General features: G+C 33.9%; 1 protein-coding gene across 1 annotated transcript; it reads right to left on the bottom strand.

Annotated features, from left to right (window-relative positions):
• Positions 1-521: 521 nt before the first annotated feature.
• LOC143199712 (uncharacterized) lies at positions 522-20102 on the bottom strand. Its single transcript, XM_076409705.1, has 9 exons — positions 19866-20102; positions 19440-19647; positions 7949-8084; positions 7741-7886; positions 7354-7677; positions 1245-1467; positions 1041-1190; positions 818-988; positions 522-759 (listed from the first exon to the last, which is right to left on the bottom strand). The coding sequence occupies exons 1-9, from the start codon at positions 19969-19971 to the stop codon at positions 541-543; spliced, it is 1683 nt and encodes a 560-aa protein (XP_076265820.1). The 5' UTR covers positions 19972-20102; the 3' UTR covers positions 522-540.
• Between the last annotated feature and the right edge of the window lie 1345 nt (positions 20103-21447).

Here is a 21447-nt window from a genome sequence, read left to right as displayed (position 1 = left end):
CATATAGGTTCCAAGGCTTGCTTGAATAATAATAATTTATTATATACTGGTAATTGTGATTTTCGTCGAATTAACGAAAACAATTTCCTATATTTTAACTCCCGTTATTTTCTTTTCTTTTTACACGTTCTTTTTCTTGCAGCGAAATTTTGCATCAAGATTCATTTCGAGATACTTAGCGTTGTTGCTATTTGTTATGTTGACCATCATGTTGTACCTTATCGATGGCTTATGCTGCATTTAAGAATATAGCTGAACGTTCATAGGTTTTTTCAATTATGCTTCATCTGTTATTCTATGCACCTGGCCAATTGTTGAATGTTTGTTAATAAACCCAATCTGGTGGGTAGGTAATATGTTTTTTCCCTCCATAATTGGTTTCATTCGTTTTAACATAAATTGCAAAGAAGAAAGAAATAAGTCTATAGGCTTTTAATATATCTGGTGATTTTCCATATTTTGCAAACCATGATAATTTCATAATATTAAAATAATCATAAACCAATAAATAAAATAGCCAGTTTGTTTCAGGTTGTTCGTTTATTTAAATATACCGTGTGGGAGAGATTGAGTCTTGTTCACTGTCTCCAAGCCATTCAAGCTCTTCAAAAAGTTTTTAAAAGCAATAGAACTACTAACTAAACGTTTCGGTTCTCTCTCGTCCGACTGGCTGCTCTCTTCGGCGCTGCTGTCTCCGCTTTGTTTGATTCCACTAAGGACTTTCGCTTTTTGTTGCATTTGGTTGGCTAAGACTTGAATCTAGAAAAGAATCTTTGTTATCTGAAACATCAAAGTACTATTTAGGTTTCTTCGAGACCTTCGCAAATTGATTTCGATTTTTTCCAATCAGCTCTGCAACTCTTTGCGTCCAAATATTCGGTCGTGGGCTATTGTTGCTGGAATATCCACTGAAAGTCGTCAACGAGCCATTAGCATGGCGTTGTTGGGAATCGGTGGTGATTTCAGCCACAGACAGGCTCAAATCAGACTGAAACCATTTGGAATTAATCAAACTCATTGAGAGCATGACGAGTGTTTACTTCAAACTGCTCCACTGGTTTGTAGCACTCGAGTCCATCGCCGCTTATGTTTAGATTCTCGAGATTTTTCTCTAATTGTTTGATTTTCTCTTGGATCATTTTCATGTCAACCTCCGTCTGCGACACCGACGCTAAAACACTCGCTGTCTTCTACGAAGGGCGAACCCAGCGATTTATTTCACTAAATATTTAACTGATACTAACCTGAAGTGCGGATTCGTTTGAGAAATGTAAGTTTTCTACCGCCAGATTTGGGAATTTCTGACTATTCTCGTCCCTTTCTGGCAAGTTATCGTCTTGGTTTCTAGCAATTGACATTTGTTGCGCAGCGATATATCGATCATGTAGCTTGTTATATTCGACCTCCAGGAGCTTCAACTTCTTCTCCAAGATCTCCTTGTCTCGTGTCACTTGCTCCAATTGCTGCCTGTAGCGATAGAGCGGTGAAATAGTGTAAATCTTAACACAGAAAAAAACTTGTTCTAATTAACAAATTTTTTTTAGATATTACTGCAACTAATATTGTTGTATGTAACAAAACGATTCAAAGTTTAAGTCATTAAACAGATATAGCTTTTCGCGTCCTCTCTTTAACGACATAGTTTTTATATATTTTTCAACGACAAATCAAGTTTCATATTTTTCAAGTTTTTGTTTAAATCTACAGTTATCCAGCTTTAAAATGAATATCTTCAATTTCAACATAAATTAAATAAATAAGTTTCCTTTTGGTTTTTCACGTTAAGGCACTACATACGTTGATATATAGGTTGTTGTTGTAATTTTGCAGTCATTATGAATAATACGTTTACGGTTTAGTTATGATTTGATTGGAAGAACTTTTATAGCCTTATACTAATATCAATATCGAAGTTTATGCCTTATAAACTACACGTTTCTGAAACAGGAAACAAATTATTGAACTACATGAGAACTGAAGCACTGAACGAAAATTTATGGTCACCCCAATTATTGGTAGTTAATCAATTAATATTAAGACGTGGTTATGTGTTATGCAACTATTTCTTGTTTTGATCATCCAAAATAACAGCGTTATAGATTTCATATTTCTAGAATTTGTCGAGTTTCCTACCTGAAAACGAACATTTGCGTCACGCATTACTTTTATTGCTCATCAAAAGAAAAAAGCCACCCAAAGCTATCGTTTGCTGACTGAGCGGTTTGTTGACTGAAATTAAGTTCAGAGGCGAAGAATATTCTGGTGGAACAAATACGTGCGAAAAGAAAACGAAAAAATGCGAAACTGCTGGAGTCATTGGATGAAGACCAAACACAAACTCAAACAAATTAGCAGAAGTGTTGAATTTGAGTTGATTGCAGTTGGTAAACGATTACAGGCACTGGGAAGTTTCCAAAGATATGACGATGGGCGACCTATGAACTGAATGACCTAATTGAAAATTCCAAGTGAAAAAATCATGATTTGATATGGCAAAGCCAAATTGGTTTTGTCGCAAGACCATGCTCTATATCTGCTGAGACTACGTTGGTGTTATACATTATGAAACGTTGAAATATGAAGAAGCAATTAATACTGATTGCTATCGACAAAAAATGATCAATTTGAACTGAAAATACGTCTCAAATATATAATAAGGTGATTTGTTGTAATGACAACGCGCTCATACAGAAAAATCAGTAATCGCCGTACTTTCTACCGAATCTGGCTCCACCCGGTTACTGCGCCGATTCCGAATAAATTAAAGAATAACTCGACTAATGATTTAGCTAGAAGAGAAACTGTTCTTTTGAAATTGCATCCGAAATTTTCATGAAATGTGAGCATCATGTATATGTAACCACCTTGAGGCATGTCGAATTTTACATCGTGGAATAATGGTCTACAAAATACCCAGAAATATAATCCCAGATGTTGAACACGGGCGGGGTGCCAGCAGCGCCAACTAGAACCCGATAACGAATAGCTGGCGGCAACCCCGAGACGTTTATCTGGGATGTTATTGAAGGGTAGTGCGATTCATTCAGTGCTCAATCCTCGTTTGGTTTAGACGTGCCACCATCGACTGCCCAAGCCTCGTCTCCACGTAACACCGCTGCCATCCGTTTTATTTAAATAACGGTCACATAATGTAAACACCACTGTTTCATTTCGTTTTACCTCCATTCACTGAGCCACATCATTTACCTTAAATTGGTGACCCCGACGTGATCTTTCGCAAAATTGGGCTTGGACTCATGAATGGAGGGTACGTGCAACATGGTGTATTTTACGTGGCCGTTATATTTTCTGTTTCAAAATTTTAAATATTTTTAATTCGATTCGTTTTCGATTTTACCTTCAACATTCCTTTTCATTTTATTCCTATTCATTTCATTATTTCCAATTAATTTTTAAAAAATTTTTTGTCAAAATTTTCTTTCACAATCTTTCGAATTCATAGATATTTTTACATCACTGTTTAATCATCAGCGACTCGGCTAAACATTTCTTTCGGTGCTGTTTAAATCATAATGTCTTCCTTCGCCCGCCGTCTCCGTCATAATGGCAGACATTTTGATTTGAAAGGCTTTGGGCAGCTTCGGTCGGATACCGTCGTTATTTGTCTTTTCTGAATTACTGTAACGTATGTGACTACGGATTAGTCACAGAGCAGCTCCAGAAGCTAGGTACCAATTGCAGTCACCGTAGACTCGTCATGTCTTCGCCGAGGTACCAGAATTGCTAACGTCTCGTCGTCGAAGAAAATAAGCTACCACGTCGTCGAACAGTCGATCCTCCCACAGCGTCGATTATGGGAGCCCTGTCCGAAAAATAGCTTGTTTTCAACGTCGTCGATGGACCACATTCAAGTGCCAAAGCAACGATGAAGCAACGGTATCTGTAGGGCCGGAAGATATTAACAGCCGTACCGGATCGCGACCGTACCAACTACAACCGTTTCGATTTACCATATTTTTCAAAGTCCTTTTCACACAGCACATTTTGTTTGGTATATATATTTTTTTTGTATTTGATATTTTTTCATACATTTTTGTATTTTTGTTGCTTGGAGTAATTTTATATAAAATTCTGGCAGGGGAGTATTGTAGCGACCTTGAGGCATGTCGAATTTTACATCGTGGAATAACGGTCTACAAAATACCCAGAAATATAATCCTAGATCTTAAACACGTGCGGGGTGCCAGCAGCGCCAACTAGAACCCGATAATGAATAGCTGGCGACAACCCTGAGACGTTTATCTGGGTTGTTATTGAAGGTTATTTCGATCATTCAGTAGCCGACCATCATTTGGTTTAGATGTGCCACCACCGACTGCTCAAGCCTCGTCCCCAGGTAACACCGCTGCCAATAAATAACGGTCACATAATGTAAACACCACTGTTTCATTTCGTTTTACCTCCATTCACCGAGCCACATCATTTACCCTAAATATCTAATTAAATGGTCTATGTAATACACTATCCATTATAAATAATGTTTTTTCGCGAGCGCAAAAATGCCGGACAGGGATTACCGAAATACCTGAATAGTGATAATCAAATAACTTGCATTTCTAATGTCCACATAACACCTTGATATAAGGCGTTCCAGTACTTTTTGGAGTATAAACACAAGATGTTAAACAATCTCAGCAGACCATTTTGTAACTAATTTTCCTCTAAAGATCATTGAATAAAATGCATTACACTCATTTCTCTCGACAAAACTTCAAAGTTACAAAATCCAAATTCTCCATTTTTTAAAATATTCATTTTTCGATTACAAACATGTCAACAATAGGTTTTGGCAACAAATCGAACTTTTGATAAAATTATTTATTTTAACATAGTATCTTCGTCCCGAAAACATATTTTATTAAGCAGTCCTCGATTACCGTAAATAAATGCACTTAAACATCAAACACGTTGATAATAAAATATATTTTCCAAATATATTTAAAATATATAGGCTAAAAATATGCTGTTAATCGATTCAATTGCCTAAATTAAATAAACAATTTACCTAGCCTACCTGAATCTCAACCATAAATTATTGGAAGGACAGCGGATTTTTTCTAGTTTACCACACGTACCATAGAATAAAATATTGAATATTGTCTTGTGTGCTTTTAAAAGTAAAGTAACGGGTAAATAATGAAATGGCTTCATAGCGAGTCAAACATTTGTTGCAAACATTCCGCGAAAGGGAGCAATGGTATCAACTGAGAGTGTTGGCCACCGAAAAAAGTACCAATATATCGATATATCGATATTTTTAAAAATAGACCAAACCTTTAAAATTGACTACCAATGTTCAAGGTTTATTATAATTGATATTTAAGTTATTCTGAAGAAATATCGAGAAATATCGACTAAAAAAATATCGATATATCGATATATGAGGCAAAAAAATATCGGCCAAAAATATTGATATTTTTTCCAGAAAATATCGATATTTTTTCTGCATCCCTAGTATCAACTATGCATCACCACGATGAGATTAATCCATAGACCGCCTATAAATGCAAACCTGTGATTATAACAGCATACAGTGACAACAAAGAAGCCCACAACTTTTGAAATTGTGTCTGCTGGATATGGTGGGGAGAGACCGAAATGAGGGACAGGCAAATGTCACAAGTGGTAGATGCTTCTATTGGGACTATAAAAAACATGGACACGTGGTTTTGTAAGTGTAGCATATTTGTGTTTGGAGCATATTACTGCAATATGTACAGCATGCAAGGAGAATATTTTCGAAAATGCATAGCTTTACCATTTTTGTTCAGAAATGTTCTTACAAGCGCCTTGAATACAAGAATATTATTTGCTATGTCAAAAGAAAGTCAACTATTTAAGAATCCCGTGTACCCAAAATATTTTTCTTTATCTTAATTAAATTTCATAGTCCCCGGCCTGACAAATAGATGGCGCTAATAGAATTAAATCCATATGTTTTTTAGTTAGCCCTAACTCTCAAAAGATATATAAATTTGTATAAATTTGACAGCTGTCATATTATTATTTTATGAATTATAGCATTTTGAGTGAAGCACCTTTTGTTATTGTGAAAAAAATGGATAAAAAAGAATTTCGCGTGTTGATAAAATATAGCTTTTTGAAGGGAAAAAATACAGTTGAAACAAAAACTTGACTTATTGCTGAGTTTCTGAACACTGCCCCAGGAAAATCAACCATCAAGAAATGGTATGCTAAGTTTAGACATGGTGAAATGAGCACTGAAGACGGTGAACGCAGTGGACGCCCAAAAGAGGTTGTTACCAATGAAAACATTTAAAAAGTCCACAAAATAATATTGAATAACCGTATATTGAAATTGAATTAAATAGCAGACACTCTAAAGATAATAACCGAAAGTCTGCATCATATCATTCACGAATATTTGGGTGTGAGAAAGCACTGTGCAAAGTGCGGGAGCTCACACCAAAAGCAATGACGAGTTGATGATTCGGAGCAGTGTTTGAAGATGTTCAAGCGTAATAAACCCGAGTTTTGCATCTATATGTGACTACGGATGAACATGGCTCTTTCATTTCACTCCGAAGTTCAATTCATCCGAGTGGAGTGCACACGATGAACCCGTTCCAAAGGGTGGGAAAACACAACAGTCGGTTGGCAAGATTATGGCGTATATATTTTAGGATGCGCATGGAATAATTTTCATTAACTACGTTGGAAAAGAAGGACCATCAACAGCGACAATTACATAGCGTTATTGGACCCTTTGAAGGACGAAATCACCGGGCCGCATTTGAACAAAAAGAATGTGCGGCTTCACCCAGACAATGCACCATGTCACAAGTCAGTGAAAACGATGGAAAAAATCCATGAATTGGGCTTCGAATTGCTTCCTCATCTACCGTATTTTTCTGATGTGGCCCCCAGCGACTATTTCCTGTTCTCAGATCTCAAAAGAAAGCTCGCTGGTAAGAGATTTTCGTCGAATGCAGAGGTGATCGCCGAAACTGAGGCCTATTTTGAAGCAAAGGACAAATCGTACTACAAAATAGTATCGAAAAGTCGGGGGGTCGCTATAATCAGTGTATCACCCTTGAAGGGAATTATGTTGAATAAAAAACTAATTTTGCCAAAAAATGCGTTTTACTATGATAGACCGGGGACTTTTCAATTGACCTGTTATATTGGTTAAAGCAAATTTCGTTTATAGATGTTTTAGAATCTCGTAATAAAAAAGTCAGAAATTTAAAGCTTTTCCACATGGTCTCAGAGACTGGGGCGACCAAACTTGTCTGAAATATTTGCTCGACAAATGCAAGGTTTTGATGAAAATTATTACGAAACTATTGCGTTATTACTACTAAGTTTTACCTTAATTCTTCTACATTGGTAGTAACCTCTTCAAGCTTAGCAAGAGCAAATTTCTTCGACCGTGTGTTTGATTTGAATTCTTTCGTAGCGTTTTCGAGCTTCTTTAAAAGCGCGGCCTTTTCCTGAACCATTTCCTCCAATTGTTGTTTGGCTGCGCGATTCTCCTTCTGCATCACTGTCAATTGCTTCTCTATCTCTCTCTTGGCTTTGGTTACGTTTTCAACTTTCCTGGATAAAGCTGCATGGTCTTTCAAAGATGTAGTCTGGTGTCGATGAAGTTCATCCTTCAACTGTTGATATCTAATCTCCAATTGGTCAATAGAGCTAGACGTAATAGTATTAAATATTATTGAAATCATTTAAATTTAGTAACATTGCCCCGTTAACCTTATGCCAGGATGTTTAATCAGATCTTGTCTAAATAGTGTCCTGCAAGCTCTTCCATTAAACTCGGTTAAGCAAGACAAATTGCTTCCGCTTCTTTTCATGAGAAGATTTGGACAACTTTTTTCAATAGTTTTCTTTCCTAATGTCTAATAAAAACAAATAAAATAAATTTAAACCACTATAAAATAGCTCTCAAATTTTAACTTACCTCAAAATTTGTCAGGATGGTATCTGATGCTCTCATTAATGGATTTTTCACTATGACAGGGATACGACTGGATGCATTGACCGTTTTGGTATATATTGAGTGGGCTTGTTGATGTTGCAATAAAGAATACTTGTTCCTAATATATATAAAATATTAATTTGATTGTAAAGAAAACTAAAAAAGTAATCCGGGATATTTCTGGAAGAATCGCCTACCATCGGGTAAAATTTGTTTAATGTGGAGTAAAATATTATATAATATGAGGCCTGTAAATTAATTTTAAAGTATTTACAATAGATACTGTGATGTTAATCGGATCGGGTAGGTTTTTAACCAACTCCATGTTGAAACTTCACGCGCAGGCTTCACTTTTCAGTATGTGTCAATTCGTCGAATTTGTGCCAAGTATATTGCATGCGCGGGAAGTATTTCTTTTTACTTCAATTTGGAGAAAAAGCTCACCTAATTCCGTGTGAAGCTTACAAAAACCATTCTCCATCGATTTTAACATGTGAACAATGGTTTCGACGTTTTGAAAGTGTTAATTTTGACACGGAAGTCAAAGTGTGTTCTGAGCAGCCAAAAATGTAAGACGAAGATTTGAGGGTATTACTTGATGAAACCTTCAATATATATAGCTAACGACTAAAATTAATGCGTTTAAGCTGAGCGCTCTTCGTGTTCTCCAGACCTTTCCCCTTCTGATTACTACTTGAGCAAAAATATGAGACATGACTTGTCTGAGCGGCGCTTCATTTTTTATGATGATACCAAAAGAACTGGTCGATATTGCCTAAAAGACGGAAAAATATAGTGGCTATGGATTACATAGTTTAATAAAATCATTATCCGATTTTTCACAAAAATTAATAAAAAATCCTTTGAATCTAATATATAGGGCTAATAAATAAACAAAATATATACATAATTTAAAGGTAATCATTAATAAGTTCCTTCTTAAAAAACTTAGTTTAACATTGTTATTACATAAAACTTTTGATTACATCAAAGGTAATATTTAACATATAATTACTGTGATGAGAGTAGTTTTTACACTTTTAACAGTTTATTTACTCTTAGATTTTCGCTCTATTTATCACTTTATTTATGGCTGAGTTCTTGAGAGAAGTCTTAAATTATTCATCTAACTAAACAAATATTTTGTCTCGTCATCAAGATTGATATCATAATCCTACCGAGAAAATACAGTACTTTATGGTTATTATTACCTTCTATATCATAAACAGACACAAACAGAATGGATTACAGTCATTAATAAAAAAGGATTGAAAAGCCCAGAAGAAGAAATCGCGAGGAAACAAAGAAGAATCAGTGACTATTGGTTACAGAAACCAATAGAGACAAAAAACAGCTTTAGCAACCTGTAGAAAGAAACTGAATGGAATATACAACCAAGCCCTGAAAAGTTGTTCCTAAACCACCACCAATAACAGTCTATAAGGTAGGAGTAATAAAACACATCCAGGACCTACTAAAAACCCATTACTAAGAACTATATAATTAAAACAGTGAGCTATGAAACAATAAAAATACAATTGTTCAAAGCGGAACGCTTTAAATTTCTAGTAAAAGAATTAGATGAAAGAAACGCCCAATACCATATATTCAGGCCATCACGGGACGGACTTTAACATTATCAAGGTAGCACTAGCTGAAAAAGGCCACGAGGTCGTAAATGTTCACAATATACGATATCGCAGGACAAAAAAACCTCTGTCTATGTTTTATGTTGATTTAAAACCTAATGGAAATAATAAGGCGGTGTATGAAATCACCAAATTGGAAAATAATATTATTAAATGCGAACCATCACATACAAAAACCATCATACCGCAATGCACGAGGTGTTAAGCCCACGGGCACCCAAAGACTTACTGTCGCAAATCACATAGATGCAATATGCGTAAAATGTGCAGGAGAACACAAAACAGGAGACTTTACTCGTAAAGTTCGCGGTGAAAAAGTGAAATGTGCTAACTGTAACGGAAACCATCCTGCGAACTAAAGGGGTTGCGCAGTTCACAAGCAGCTACAGCAGAAACTCTATCCTGCCTTAAAAGAAAAAAGGCATCAACAGCAACAAAAACAATCCACACCTACCAGTGTACCCACCAGAATAACTCAACCAGACATAACTTCTGCCCAAATGGTTGAAAATGGTTCAGCACAAAATCGAGAAACCACATCACAACCTACTGAAACTAGCAGCAATATTTCTAGATTAGAAAACATGATGGCAAAACTAATGGATCAAATGAGTACGACGCTTGGTCTACTCACAACCGTCGTCAGCAAACTTGCCTAATGCCTGAAACCATTAGCTACAAAATCGTCGTCTGGAATGCCGATGGGCTCCAACAAAAAGCCAGGAAACTAAAAATATTCGTAACTGAAAAAATATTGACGTTATGATGGTTTCCGAAACACATTTTGCGGACAAATATTATTTGAAAATTCCCAACTATAAACTTTATCATACAAATCACCCTGATGATAAAGTACATGTAGGTACAGCCATAATCATTCGAGATGATATAAAGCATTTCGAAAAAGGCAAATTCCACAAAGACTATCTATAAGTCGCCAGTATAACCATAGAGGAAGTCCATGAACCATTAACAATGTCTGCGATTTATTGCCCACCCAAACATAACAACAAGGCAGAACACTTTCAAGAATTCTTCAGTACGCTAGGTAATAGATTTATAGCTGGAGAAGATTACAATGCAAAACATTTAATATGGGGTTCAAGAATAATAACCTCAAAAGGTAGAGAACTACCAAAAGCAATAAAGACAGATAATTTACAACATATCTCTACTGGTGAACCAACATATTGGCCTTCAGAGAGATATAAAAAACCAGATACTATAGATAACTGTATTACAAAAAATATTGATACAAACAAGTGTCCTGCAGAATCATGTTTCAACATGTCTTCTGATGATTCGTCAATAATAGTAACAATTTCTTCAAAAATTACCATCAAAGAAAAACTCCCTTCTCTGTGTAATAGTAGAACTAACTGGCCGTCATTTAGAGAAAACTTAGAACAAAACATATCTCTAAACTTACCATTACAAACTTAAATGGATATAGAAATAGTAGCAATAAACCTTATAAAAAATATACAGGAGGCAGCATATTCTGCGACTCCTAACAGTGAAACATTTCTAAGAAAAAATACAGATATATCATGTGTAATAGAGAAAAAGATAGCAGAAAAAGTTACGACGGAATTGGCAACAGTAAAGGACTGCAATAAAGAGTAGGCCGACATTTTCTCAAAACAATTAAAATTTTTTTTTAAACCTTTCTAGTCTCAGCTACATAAAGATGAAGAAAAAAAATTACTAGCTTTCTAGATTCGAATGGACTTACCACACGGGAAATTAACGGTCAAAAAAGTTAAACAAACAATAATGAAGGAGACAAATATTGAAAAAGCTCCTGGTTATAACATAATTACTGGTAAAATTTTAAAAGAACTATCAGAAAAGGATATGAAACCATTAACACTTATATTTAATGCTATGCTACTATTTAATGCTATACTTCCGTAGTATATGGAAAGTAGCTAAAATATTAATGAATCTTAAACCAGGAAAAATACCAGAAGATGTGACCTCCTACCGACCTATAAGTTTATTACCGATAATTTGGAAAGTTTTCGAGAAATTATGCATAAAGAAGCTAAATTATATAATAGAAAAAAGAAAAATTATTCCAGAACATCAGTTTGGATTTCGCAATAAGCATGGGGCTAACAAGTGTTAGAACAAGTGTATAGACTTGTAAACAAAATTAACACTGACCTAAATGCCAAAAGATATTGTTCGGCTGCTTTCCTAGACATATCTAAGGCTCTTGACAAAGTATGGCATACGGGCTTGCAGCTTAAACTAAATAAACTTCTCCCTCATCCGGACTATCAGTTACTAAAATCGTATCCCACTGATAGAAATTTTATTGTAAATCAAGGCGATGAACATATCGAATTAAATTCCATATATTCAGGAGTTCCGCAAGGTAGTGTACTGGGTCCAGTACTGTATCCTCTGTATACGGCCTATCTGCCCACCACAAAAATAACTACTGTGGCAACATACGCAGACGACACAGTAATCTTAGCATCCCATGGAGATCCAGTCACAGTATCAATAAACCTACAAAGACACCTGGAGCAAATACAATTATGGTTGAAGACATGGCGCATTAAAGCCAATGAAACAAAATCCACGCATGTAACGTTTACCTTGCGTAGAAGAACATGTCCACCAGTAAATTTCAATCATCGTCAACTCCCCCAAGCAGAACATGTTAAATATCTTGGTATGCATTTAGATCGACGCCTAACCTGGAAGAAGCATATACTCTCTAAACGGAAACAACTTAATTTATATCAAGTGTATTGGCTCATTGGGCGTAAATCCAAGTTATTATTAGATAACAAGGTATTGCTGTATGAATCTATACTTAAGCCTATTTGATCATATGGAATCCAACTATGGGGTATCGCTAGCAAATATAATATATCCATCATTCAACGGTTTCAAAATAAGGTGTTGCGTGCCATTCTTGATGATCTGTGCTATATTTCAAATAAACTGATAGAAGGCGATATTCCTATAGAACCTATAACGAGTGTAATTCAATGTGTCGAATGTGTGAAATACTTCGAAAGAGTGTCAGTGCATCCCAATGTAGTCGCTAATCAGCTCAATATGCGACGTAATAGTGAAGTGCGTATTTTAAAACGTTTGACACCACCTGATCTGATCACTGGACATATGTAGACTTTAGAATTAGCTGTAGAATAAGATTAATTAATTAAGAGAATATGTTATTCAGAAGATTGCTTAATGAAGTGATTTTCTACATGATATGCATACATAATATAGACATAAGATATACTTATTGCCAATAGGGCAGATTGTAGAATCAGGAAGAATAATAAACAAAATTATTACTTTGATTGAAAATACCGAAACCCCAGAGAAGAGATTACGTCTCTAGTCGGTTACTTCGAACAGGAACGACATAATGGTGGCCTTATTTTGCCTGTAATATTCGTTAGAGAAGTAATCATTTTTACTGTTAAATATTAATTTACTGCGGTTATTATTGAAAATGTATTTTAGCGTATTGCAGCTGCACTGAATATTATTGACAGAGTACAGATAATATTTATTACAGTTACAATTAATTATAGTTTTAAGTCATTCGAAAATATATGCATTAATTGTAGTGTAATGTAAAAATAAATTATATTTGATAACAGTATTTTTGTTTAATTATTTAATTTAGATTAGATTTCTGTTATATGTCAAAGCCAAAACGAACTACAACTCACAGTTGATGCGGCAACATTGCGACGTTATAACGTCATCAATTCAGATCACGTGAGTTCACTCTTTTATTGAGCGCACTATATATATTAACTACTTACACTACTATGCTAGCCAGCTGACGGAAATTTATTATTTACTCTTTTGCAATTTGGGTAGCATTTGAACTTCGTGTCGAGAAATGTCTTTCAAGGGTATACGTGAATGGGTTAGTTTTCGGATATTTTCATGAATTGTTGCTGAGTAACTCTACGTAGGATCAATTGCAACAAGTAACTTTGCCAAATAAAATTAAGGATTACCCGTACGTAAAATAAGTTTGGCACATTTTTGCTTTTATAATACCATTTTTTGTTAAATTCAGCTCAAATGCGTCAATTCCAATTGATAGTGATACGATATCATCAAGCTTAACATATCTTGCCCGGTTACGGTTTTCTCTTTCAATTTTATCGAAATCACCGCTTCTTCGAAGTCTTTGTAAGTTTTCAGCTACACTTATGCCTATTTGAGAATATCAATAGGACATTTCACGACTTCAAACAAACAAGGACTAATGCATGGAATTTTATTGCCTCATATAAAAGTCCTATCGTTGAGAGATAACAAGCTATTTTAACTTCAACATTGTCTTAAGAGAATGGATTGGATTACAGGATCAATATATTTATGTTAGATAAATTAAAGATCCTTTGTTTTGCTACGGTTAAAACAAGCGATCGGTGAAATATGTGATCCCTGAGACTTCGAAAAAGAATAAATGGTTGGTGCTTGCTTAGAAGTAGCCTCTGTGACAAAAACATCTGAATTGGTTAACATTTAACGAGCGATAATATCTGATATGATATAGGAATACTAGGCAAAGCCCAAAGTTAGCTGACAAATACATTGTGAGATTGTGGCCAGACAACATAATACTACCGCGGTAAAAGTATCCACAGAACACAATACTCACTTGAGTAATACTGTTTCGACAAAAAGAGTGTGGCGGGAGCTCCAGAAACTTATCATTCATGGAAAGGCTGCGATTGCGAGCCCCTCATAACGGAAGCAATCGTTAAATTACGAAAGAAATGCTGTAATGATCATAAAATCTGACTACATCAGTGGCTAGATTACTGTGAATTAATATCTCGACCTCTCAATGATGAAGTTCTTACTATGACTAGCATATAGCTGCTAAAAATTGCCATATTCCAAGATGACAATGCGCCCATACGCACAATCAAAAAAGTTTGCTTTTAGTCGCGGTTTAACGAGCATCAGAATATCATCAAATATCTTCCCTGGCCGGCGCAATCGCTAGACCTTAACATAATTAAACCATTATGGGAGGTTTTAGAGGAAGGACTAAAGAGTAGAATTCCATTTCTAATTAGCTTATGTTTTTTTACTTTACTCCGTTTGAAACTATTCAGGTACTCTACAAATATATTTCTATTTTAATAACTAAATATTGTGTACATGTAAGGTATTCAAATTATTTTGTCCACCCCCTGTATGTAAATAGAGTAAGAAATACAGTTCAACATCCTGTAGAATCCATACATAGAATCTAATATTCTTTATCTAAAGATCGGTACGCCAATAATGTTGTATAATAATTATATGTTTTTTTACTTTACTCCGTTTGAAACTATTCAGGTACTCTACAAATATATTTCTATTTTAATAACTAAATATTGTGTACATGTATGGTATTCAAATTATTTTGTCCATCCCCTCTATGTAAATAGAGTAAGAAATACAGTTCAACATCCTGTAGAATCCAGACATAGAATCTAATATTCTTTATCTAAAGATCGGTGCGCCAGTAGTATTGTATAATATAATTATTATTCCTTCCGCTCCATTTCTTGAAAAAAAAACGCTAAATGAATGAATTCAAAAGAGAACCCCCTTATTATATTACCGAAATTACTGAGCCAATTGTATGCTGTTAACACAAATCTTCTAATTCACTGTAATACTATTTTTATTTTAATGGAAATAATAGTTGGTTGTTATATCAACGAAATCCATAAATCGAACAGTTAGATGTACACAGACCATGTATGCTAACTCACTCTGGTTTAAACAAAACCTACAACAGAATAAGACATTCTTCCCTAAAAATTTTGATCAGTCAGTTCATAAATATAGAGCACCATATCATCGGTTCTGGGAAATTAACAGGTCAATTGAAAAGTCCCCGGCCTACCATAGTAAAACATATTTTTTTGGCCAAATTATTTTTTTTTATTCAACAGAATTCCTTTCAAGGATGATAAACTGTTATAACAACCCTCCAACTTTGTGATACCATTTTTGTAGTACGATTGGCCTTCGCTTTAAAATAGGCCTCAGTTTTGGCGATCACCTCGTCATTCTACGAAAATTTCTTTCCAGCTAGTATTCTTTTGAGGTATGAGAACAGGAAATAGTCACCGGTGGTCAGATCTGGAGAATACGGTGAATGAGCTATTGCTATTGTTGAGTTTTGCTATTGTTTGCACTGATTTGTGATACGGTGCATTGTCTTGGTGAAGCAGCACTTCCTTTTTCTTCAAATGCGGCCGTTTTTTGGCGATTTCGTCTTTCAAACGGGCCAATAACGCTATGTGATAGTCCCTGTTGATTGTTGAGCTTCTTTCAAGGTAGTCAATGAAAATTATTCCATGCGTAACCCAAAATACAGACGTCATAACTTTACTAGTCGATTGTTGCGTTTTCCCACGATTTGGAGCGGGTTCATCGTGTGCAGTCCACTCTGATGACTGTCGATTGGACTTCGGAGTGAAATGATGGGGCCATGTTTCATCTATTTTCACATATCGACGCAAAAACTCGGGTATATTACGCTTGATCATCTTCAAACACTGCTCCGAATCATCAACTCGTCGTTGTGTTTGGTCAAAAGCGAGCTCGCGCGGCACCCACTTTGCACAGAGCTTTCTCATACCCAAATAATCATGAATGATATGATTTACACGGTCAGTTGATATTTTTAGAGTGTCTGCTATTTCATTTAATTTCAATTTACAATCATTCAAAATCATTTTGTGGATTTTTGATATGATCTCGTCGATAACAACCTCTTTTGGGCGTCCATTTTCTCACGTTTAAACTTAGCATAGCATTCTTTGATGGTTGATTTTCTTGTGGCAGTATCCGAAAACTTGGCATCAAGCCAAGTTTTTGCTTCAATTGTATTTTTTCCCTTTAAAAACATTATTTTATTAACAAGCGAAATTCATTTTAAGCATTTATTTCACAATAACAGAAGTTGCTTCGCTCAAAATGCTATAATTCACAAACTAATGATCCGACAGCTGCCAAATTTATACAAATTTATATATATTTTTTGAGGGTTAGGCCTTTTGCATTGACCTGTTAGAAATAGAGTAAAACTGACCTATGCCTTCATCCCGAATAATGAAATAACTTTATGGACTCGACCAAAGATTGAAATTAATCTATCTATGAAAAGATTCCCCATGAGTGAGATCAATTCGCATAGCATAGGATCAACACTTGATAGTTCAAAGACAGATGATTACGTTGGATCGGAACTTAAAAATATGGTGAAGGAGCCACACTTTAGCCTACCCATAGCCTACCCATAGCCTGCCACTATTTGACATTATTAAGGCGTTCGAATTCATCCGAAAAGAAACTATAAAGACCTAAATGCTCATATGTTGCATAAAAGGCTAGACCAGTTACGTTAGGATTTGTTGGATAAAAATAAACTATGGGAAATCAACAGAAGTTGTTGCGAATGATTATATATAGAGGACATACCAAACAAAAGTTTATCTGTATACTCTCGACAAAAAATAGGTCATAGTATGATAACCCATGAGTTTCTTCTGAATGGTGAACCTCCTCTGTTTTGTAAGATTGGAACACAGCATTTACTGTAAGATATATTCTAACTGAAAGCAGGAAATATACAAATCAAAGACTAAGGTTCGGAATAGAGAACAACTTAGAGGCATGTCTTAAACTGCGCAATTTAGACACATTGATGTCATTCCTACGGGCTACTGGTCTCTATAGGGGAATACAACCCTTTCTACTATGTCGTTATTTAATTATAAACTGTTCATATGCTTTTATGATTGTGCTTGTGTGTGTATTTAACATATGGACTGAAAAATTCCGGCCCTACGAAATAGATGGCACTTGCTTTATTGCATTCACTGATTTTTCAGTAAGTACTGACATTCAGAAGAAAGCGGTTAAAATTTCATGATATTCTAGTCATAAGTTTGAGAGTTATTGTGCAAAGAGTAATCCAGCTTTTGTTATTTTCAAAAAATATTTCAAACAGCTGCTTATTATTACTGTGATGGAAAATTCCGAAGCTAGACAGAGCAGATTGCGTCTCTAATCAGTTACTTTGAACACGAACGAGATAATAGAGAACCCCTTTTGCTAGTAATATTCGTTGGAGAGGTAAGCATGTAAAATAAAAATTGTTATATAATAATTGTTAAATATTAATTTGCTGTGATTTTTTTTTGTATATATTTTAGCATGTTGGAGTTGCACTAAATATTAGTATGGATTCACGGTCACTGGAATATCTAGACAAGCTAAAAATATGTTCTTGAACTCACCGAAAAAAAAAAACTTTCTTCATACGAAGCGAATGGCAAATCAAGCAAAAGATCAGCTTGATGTTAAAGCTCCATCAGAGATTAGATATATGAATTAAATAAAATCAGTGAGTAGTTTTTCAAAACAAACTGTTAGTTTAAAAAGTATCAAAGAGGTCAAATGGAACTTCCGTATATTGCTTTTATAGGAACAAACATTTTTAGAAGCATATAATGAATTGAATGAAGACTTATTATTTAATTTATATACCTAGATGAGACGTGAATATTTCAGAATGGGATCAATATACCTAACGGTTACTCATGACAGATGATAATAAAAATAGTGACAACTTATTCAATGACAACAAAAGTTGATGCAAAAAGGTAAATGTTGGAATAACAATTGATTAGGTTTCATTTGTTATAACATTTATTAATAAATCATAGTAAATATATTGTACGTCATGCTACTTGACAAATGATGGAATTGTGAACAAATACTTGATAGATCGGAAATTAACAGTTTACTTATTCACTTGAATGAAGTTATTCTTCTGAATATGATACGATTCAATCCTGCCAATTTCTAAGACAAAGTGATTAGAATGGAATCAAGTAATGTTGATTATATAATTAACATATGATGACTGTAGGAAATCTTATTGTAGAGTGTAAAAGATTTATGTGAACAGATATGTGTGTAATTGTGCAGAATATACTTAGCATTTGGTTAAAATGTGTCAGAAGAGAAATAATAGTAATAGTTTTGCACATATAGCAAATGGATTAAGGAGAATGCAATGATTAAATCTACTTTTATCAAGAAAGACGTATACAGGTATTAACAGAACAAACGGAAGAGAAATACAGTGATATCAAAATGTCATTACAAGGCAACACTGTACAGAAATACACAACAACTAGGCGTAAAATGTAAATATACTCTCTAATGAAAGTAAGATATATTACTTGAGTATACAATTGTCAATTATGTGGATTGGGCGAGGATACACATACAAACGTGCTTAACCTTAAATCATAGGTGGTATGGAAAATAATTGGATGCAAATATAAACAAACACAAACCTAAGCTACAAACTATTATAATTGTTTACTTAATTGTAGTTTCAAGTCCTTTGATAATATATGAATTAGATTTACTAAAATGTTAAAATAAATTATATTTGATAACACTATTTTTGTTTAGTTATTTTATTTAGACTAAAATTTTGTAGTAAAAGCAGAACTGAACTAGAACTCACAGTTATGCGTCAACAGTGCCGCGTTTTAACGTCACAAATTTAGATGACGTATGTACAAAATATCTTTGGATAGACTATACATTGATTTGTTATAACATATATATATTGTATATTACATCTAACATAACATAGTATATTATTAAGATCTAGCCTATAAGTATATTGTTAACTTTAGCAAACTATATGTAATTGCAAGGTTTTGGCATAAAGACAAAAAAGAATAAAAATTACGATTTATACTTAATAATAGATAAGTATTTTTAGTGTTACCAACCTGTACTTCTTGTATGTTCCTACAAGTGTTTGTCCTACCGATTGCATCAACCCACATACGAGCAATGAGAAGCAAAAGGTAAGCAGGTTCCATATTAACAAGGACCATCCGAACTTCACCACCGGATATTCCGTTTTATTGGTGCCACTTTCGTCTCTCGATTCCAGACTTTTAACCGCTGTGGGCTTTTCGTACAAATCGTCGAGGTCTGCAAATTTAATTAGAAACCCCCGATTTAGTCAACTACGATATGACAATTTCTCACCCTTAACTAATTTTACAAAGTAATCCGGATGTTTCATCAAAAACTGTTTAGTAATAAGAGAAAACTGAATAATATTTTTGACATTGTCATTGAAATTGACGTTTGAATCAATATTTTTCTAATGCAAGTTTTATGATTTAATTAAATAATATATTACAAACCGTATCTGGTAGTGTGTACTGTGGTAATGCCCAGGAAATCAGTAATGCACAACAGCAGCCAGAAAATAAAGCCATATCTTATCAATGCTCTCCAACACACTTTCATATTTGAGCCCAATTTCTTCAATGATACCGTAAATAATGTTAATTAAAAAACTCGAAAAATCGCAACAAAAAAAAATGATAAAACAAAAACTATGTTAAAAATTATCTGACATTAAAACTAATTTCGACTGACAGCTGCATACTATTATGACAAGTTAATAATTGTCAACCGTAACGTTGATTGCTTACAGAATAACTGAATTTTGCAATATTTCATGGATTTTGAATTAAATTTCTTAATGTAACCTAATTAAATGTTTTATTATATTACTTCGGCCAATGAACTAACGTCTGTTATGAATTTTATGGCACGTATGTGGTTTTAAAACTTTAAAACTTTAAACAATTTCAAACTATAATTATTATTTTATTTGAAAAGAAATAGCTGGAAAAATTACACAAACTAGCGATCGATCCGTGGTCAAAATTCGAACACAATTTTTTAAGTAAATCATTTTTCTTCATAAAAGGGAATAATTTATGAATTACATGTTTCTAAAGTTGTTTTTACATTTTTTTCAATACAAGTTTATTTTCGGAACTGTAACAACAAAGCATTATATGTTAGTATACATCTTTTCTTGCATTTATATTATAAATATAAATATGGAATAATGAATAAGGTAGTACATGTTTGTATATTAAGACATGGGTATATGTGACTTTCGCACTTATATTATTAAGGCAATAACGGACATAGTTATGTAATTTATTTTTAATAATTTGGAAATATTAAAAGTATTCAAAATAATTGATACAAATTTCAAACAATAAAATGATATATAGTCACATATTATATAAAGTTAATCGTTAAAAATATTAATATTTGTCAATTATGTAAAATTTTTACTAATTTACTGTAAATATTTGATAATTTTTTCAACTAGTTCTATGCGTTCCATTTATATAAATTATATAGTTAGTTTAAGTTTAACTCCTTTTATTACTTTATTTATGTATTCATATATTCTTTATCTTTTATCCATATTTCTCGCCTAAAAATATATTGCAAAAATAATAAATACATCAGTATGATTAAAAGAATAATTTCTTTTCATAAATTTTTAAATAAAATTGTATCGTTTTACGCTTAGTTATTCCACTGCTCGATATCACCCTCGCAAATAGTTCACCTTTTAATTTGGCTTCTATGGCCTTCGTTTATCTACTGCTTTCTACTTGTTCTTACGCTCTACGTGAGGATTAACAACTCACCAACCTATGAGAAATTAAAATTCTATGAAGCTATTTTATAAATGTTAATATTCTTCGCAACATTTATTTTAATTAGTGTTGGGAACAATCGACTGACATCGACTATCGACTGTTCAGTAATTGACTAGTTTTTACTATTGACTGTTTCAGAACTAAAAATAGGTTCGACTGTTTTTACTAGTGACTGTTTCCAGTAGCTATTTTCGGTCCAACTGATTTTATTACTATTTACTATCGACTGTTTCAGCCGTTTACTTTTAGT

This window comes from Rhynchophorus ferrugineus, unplaced genomic scaffold, assembly GCF_030347505.1.
Source record: "Rhynchophorus ferrugineus isolate W39M unplaced genomic scaffold, kcgeb_rfMv2 rfM7, whole genome shotgun sequence".
In the NCBI taxonomy this organism is placed as follows: domain Eukaryota; kingdom Metazoa; phylum Arthropoda; class Insecta; order Coleoptera; family Curculionidae; genus Rhynchophorus; species Rhynchophorus ferrugineus.
This window is presented reverse-complemented; position numbering and strand designations above follow the sequence as displayed.

Excerpts from the sequence above, each read along its gene's own strand:
- LOC143199712 (XM_076409705.1), bottom strand. The coding sequence starts at position 19,971 with ATGAAAGTGTGTTGGAGAGCATTGATAAGATATGGCTTTATTTTCTGG. Across the intron at positions 19,648-19,865 it reads AGTACACACTACCAGATACG|ACCTCGACGATTTGTACGAA; the intron begins GTTTGTAATATA and ends TTAAATTTGCAG. Across the intron at positions 1,468-7,353 it reads ACCAATGTAGAAGAATTAAG|GCAGCAATTGGAGCAAGTGA; the intron begins GTAAAACTTAGT and ends CTATCGCTACAG.